This window comes from Solanum dulcamara, chromosome 3, assembly GCF_947179165.1.
Source record: "Solanum dulcamara chromosome 3, daSolDulc1.2, whole genome shotgun sequence".
In the NCBI taxonomy this organism is placed as follows: domain Eukaryota; kingdom Viridiplantae; phylum Streptophyta; class Magnoliopsida; order Solanales; family Solanaceae; genus Solanum; species Solanum dulcamara.
The window spans coordinates 79,182,602-79,187,986 of NC_077239.1; the positions used below are offsets into that span (position 1 = coordinate 79,182,602).

At 31.3% G+C, this 5,385-nt stretch overlaps 1 protein-coding gene across 1 annotated transcript; it reads right to left on the reverse strand.

The window, feature by feature from the left end:
• Window positions 1-1,695: 1,695 nt before the first annotated feature.
• LOC129881873 (two-component response regulator-like PRR1) lies at window positions 1,696-4,044 on the reverse strand. Its single transcript, XM_055955985.1, has 3 exons — window positions 3,202-4,044; window positions 2,921-3,106; window positions 1,696-2,062 (listed from the first exon to the last, which is right to left on the reverse strand). Exons 1-3 carry the CDS (start codon window positions 3,958-3,960, stop codon window positions 1,769-1,771), a joined length of 1,239 nt encoding a protein of 412 aa, XP_055811960.1. The 5' UTR covers window positions 3,961-4,044; the 3' UTR covers window positions 1,696-1,768.
• Window positions 4,045-5,385: the final 1,341 nt, after the last annotated feature.

Below are 5,385 nucleotides of genomic sequence, written 5' to 3' on the forward strand. Positions count from 1 at the left end.
ATGTTAGGATACACTGAAAGTGTAAAAATACCTTACACTGTTAGCGCATATGTTGATGTATTAGGTAGGGCGGCATAATTAATTCATAGAAATATGATTCGTCCAATCCAACTAATTTAGGAGGGATGATAATACCCCCTCCCTTCTATTTATTAACTCAATTCATTTTGATCATCCAACTCAACATATTTAAAAATTGAGTTGATTTTAGCTAAATATGTAATCTAAATTGACCTATGAAAAACCCTTTTAGAAGACTTTTTTTTATTTCACATGTTATATATAGTTATAATAATAAAGGAAAAACATTAAGGTAATTAAACAATTATAAATATACAACAAAGAAATTAAAACTTAATAAGAATTGCACGCGTTGAACTATGACCCATTGTTTAACCCATCTTGACACATATCATCTCAGTCATGAGAGGATGTAGCCTTTAGGTTATATGTTCATCTCAACTCATAACCTTCGATACAAACTACGAAGTATCAATATATGTGTAAAAACCTACTAAAATATTAAGTATATTAGATAGTAACCCATACTTTTAGCTAAGGGTGTTCTTGATTTGGTGACAAATACAATATGTTAATATTCATAAATAATTTTAAATATTTTATATTGATTATCATTAAAATTTTCGTTTTACCATTAGTTTTATCTCTGAAAAACTAATTGACTAGCTCATTTCTTTAAAGAAAGGTATGAATTCAGACCAATTTAGGTAATAAAACAACTAGGAAACTTTACCTTAATGTTTTTGTTTGTATTCTGATAAACTTTATTAGCTAATTTAAATTTATGGATCTCAAGATATTATCTCCATAATTCAAGAAAATTATAGCCACCATATTGAAGGGATAATAAATTATTGTAAGTTGACAAAGAATGGAAAATTCTTCTGATTGTAGGGGGATAAAAGAAAGAGAAAAATATCAATAGTTTTTTATATAAAAAAATCGAATAAAACTGACAATAACTAAAACGTTAAATGTGTATTATATTTGATTTAATTTAATTTTGATAATTGAAAAACTGTCCAAATTGATTTGATTTTGGTTTTAAGCAAAAATCGACCCATGAACACCCTAATTTTAGTAGTACTTACAATGAGCTTAATACTAAAATTCTTAAAAGTTGGACTCATTAAATTTAAATATTGGATCTACATGTGATCTCAATACAACCATTAGATGGGTTAGTGACTCATTCATTTATTAACTCAATTTATTCGACCCTCTCAAATTCAGCGCAACCCACTCATTTGACACTTCTACTATAAACATGTTTCAAGCCTGTTATATGGTAATTTGCCATATTTTCTAGGCCAATTTTACAAACATGTTACTTTATACTCCATGAGACATTCTTTTTTTTAGTCGATGTTAGTAGTTGACATGCTTTTATATTTAATAGTAACAATTTAACTTTTAAAATGATCATTTTATTCTTAATGAAATGATTTACAACAACAACAACGATATACCCAGTGAAATCCCACTAAATGAGGACTGGAAGGGTAGAGTATATGCAGACCTTACCACTACCTCGAAGAGTTAGAGAGGCTGTTTCCGAAAGACCCTTGACTAAATGAAAAAAAAAACTTTTGATTTAAGTCTCACAAATATCTATGACTTATTTTAGAGCAAAAATATCAAAAAATAATCAAAAACATGTGAAGGGTTGTTAGAAGAGTACCTTGTTATATGTAGAGGAGAGAACCTATAGGAGCACATTGGAGAGCTTTTTATGAAAACTCTTAGCTTAGTGCATTTGACCATCTATACAATAGAGAGGTGTGCACATATCATAGGGACCAGTAGTTGGTACATGACAATTGGAGGTGAAAATTCTGGCATTGTTGTCATGATGAGTTGAAGATGTAACCATATTTGGATGATACATAATATTATTGAGCCTTACATCTTCATGACTAATTGTGTCCTTTTCAATAGTTCCACAAGAATTTGCTTTGCTTGCCTCACCAAATTCATCATTTCTTGCAAATCTTCCCCTCACTCTTGGCCTACTATCTGCTAGTGTTTTTCTGCATGCATACTGCAATTTTTTGGGTTCCAAAATCAAACTCACAACAAACATAACATTAGTTTTTTATCACATGAAAGTAATTAAAAGTTACCAATGGTAGAAGTGTAATTAGTGGTAATATATATGGTGTTTCATTAGTCTTTTTGGGTATGGAGCAAGAATGAGCTGTCTCCCTTCCTCTTTCAATCGAAACACTCGACGCAGTTAGTTTTGGTGGTCTCCGCTTTTGGCGACCGCCCCCTCCACACACAGTATAGAGGAGCTGCTTTAACATCCACATTATAAATACTAGTAAATATGCTTTTCAAAGCGATATACAATGATCGAGATCGAGATATAGAGAGGGTTGTCCTTTTGTTATGTTGTTTCGAAGAGGCAAAAGCACTCATATGGATGGGTGCTAATTCTTATATTCTTTCTAGTCTTGTTTGGTTTCGAGAGCCTCCTCTTCTGTCTCTTATTCATCTTTTGATAACCTTTATCCTGAATTTCTTTTCGTTTATCAGGAAAAGTACCTCATCCTCACTTTTTTGCATTTATTATTTATTATATAGAATTTTCTTGGATTTTTATAAAACAAAATGAAAAGCCTGGATGGAAGAACAAACAAAAAGATAGAGAAACGTAGAAAGGAAGGGGGGGGGGGAGAAGTCTAGCGCTAGAAGTATATAGCCACATAACATGAAGTGGTGTTCAGTTGAATATCTTTCATCAAAAAATATATTGTGTGTATAAAAAATTATACTATATATTAGTTTATAAAAATATATTAAACCTTAGCAAAATTCTTAGTTTCGCCACTGGTATAAAGATTTTTAGGGGGAGGATGAGGGGGAATAAAATTACAAATAATAGGGAGATGTAGACCTTGATTTTTTTGCTGAAATTCCTCTCATTTCTTTTCTTCATGTATCTATGAATTTTCTCCCTCCTTGCCTCAACTGAACACCTACCAGATTTAAAGGTAGGATCTTCAAAGCTTGTGATTTCTGTGGCCAAAGTGTTAGAACAACCAGCACCACTAACCAAATGCTGACTCTCATTGCTCAGTGCCTTCATAAACAAAACAAACAAGTGTTTTATCTATAAGTAGCAAAGTCAGGATTTTCACTGAGACGATTATGTTACACATGAAAGGAAATCAATACCTGAAGCTCATTGTTGTAGATCCTTGACAAGGAATCAGGGCGAAAAATTCTACCATTCTCTCCTTGAAAATCCAATTCTTGATTTGGCAATAATTGAGATCCAAAGAACAAGGCACTATGAGCAGCTGCAGCAAATATTGCTGAAGCTTCTGAATTCATTGTGTTGTTAAGATTTCCCTTAAGGTAATTAATCATGTTACGATCAATAAGTGCATGACAAGGAGAAGTAGAAGAAGTACTCGCGAGCCCTTGCATATAAGGAGGGATAGAAGACAACGATTCATCTTCATATACATGTCCTAATGGAGGCCCCATAAGAGAGTGATACTGATGAGACAGGGGAATAACAGAGCCATGATGATTGTTAAGAGGATTTACGTCGAATTGTTCCTCTTGTTGTTGTAGGAAATGATCAGGAACTGTGAAATTCGCGGATGGTGTGATGTCTATTGATGCAGAAATGTCGTTATCAATTTCATCCTGTGTATCAAATATAATCGACATATTGTTGTTGTAATCGACGTTATCAGGGCTAACATCTGTCGTGCTGGTGGCTGTTTTTGTGATAGTTTCATCATTCTTTTCGCCATTGTTTTGGAATTTGTTTAGATCAAAATTGGTGGTAGTAGTAGTACTATAAGAAGATTGTTCATCATAGCAACAATTATTTGAGCTAGAAGCAACATCTGAATTTTGTATTTCTGAAAAAAGTTCAGATTCACAAAAATTCAGAATTTGATCATTTAATGGGCTTGGCATCTCTTCCTACAAAAACAAAAACAGAAACATATTCAAATTTCACTTACAAATTAGTACCATCTTTATACTACTACTACTACTACTTTTTCATAGAATAGAATCATGTCGTTACGTATATTAGCTGAAAACCATCTTTTTTCATGCAGACTACACGAGACTCGAGAGATGCCCAACACTTTACTATGTACACTTCAAAAAACTCTTTTGGCATCTAAAATTGTACAAAAAAAGGACATGAATTCTGAGGATTATGTTAGTGAAACTTGACAAAAATGGAGCAAAAAAAGAATCCAAAGTTGGACAAGCAATGGGAATTTTCGTAGCACTAAAAGCATATTATGATAAGCATATGACTTATCTGCAATTTTTCAAGTTCCTTTCATAAAAGTCATTTTACAGAACCTTAGACCAAAAAAAAAAAACAGAATAATTTTTCATATAGAGAACTTGAGCAATAAGCTTGAAAAGCTAAATATTCTTAATTTAATGCAATCTAAGAAAATGACAGGAATAAATGTTAGTAGTAAAAACAAAAAGAGTTAAATTAAGACAAGAAAAAAGTAAATATGATCTAATTCAAGATCTTGAAAGAAAATCAAAGAGGAAAAAAAAATCATCCAATTCTCAAAGCCCCATTTCTATAAAAACTTGAATCTTGTCTATATATATATCTGTAATTTTTTTTTATTAATATAAGAATTCAACATAATTTGTACATTAAAAAGTTGTTGAGGTTCTTGAGGATGAAGCATCATGTCCTGCAACATTGTTGTTTCTTGATTTAAGTTTTTAAAAACTTGAAAATTTATACCATGCATAATATCAAAAGAGAATTATTTTTTTATAAAAAAAAGTGATTAACAAAGAAATCTGTTATTATCACTTTTTTTTTGTTACCTTAATGAAACTCATGTTTGTAACCAATGGAAGAGAGAAATCCATGGAAGAAAAATAGGATTATTTTTTGGATTGGAAAAACAGAGAGAAGATATATATGAGATTATTATGAAAAATTTGAGATTATTATGAAAAAATTGAGATTATTATAACATCTAGGGGGGGGGGGGTTGGTCTAAATGGAAATACAAAGGTACCTTGATTATATAGCTAAATGGATTGACCATACATTGAAGTCAAACCGAGGTTGTTGGTGGGCCAGTCAATTTGTGGGATATGTCATGAAATTTTGACACGTGGAGGGAGCATTTAAGATTACTTTTTTCTCCTATTGCTGGATGGGAAGATAAAATTAAAAAAAAAATAATTGAATTGTTAGAGTATTTTTTCATATTCAAAATAATTGAAATTTTCATTATTCAAGATAGATGTTGGAATTTTTTTTTAATTTTATCCTTCATTAATTAAATTTTCAAGGTTGAGTTCCAAGAATGAATTAAATGAGTATTGAGGGTTAGCATGAAGTTT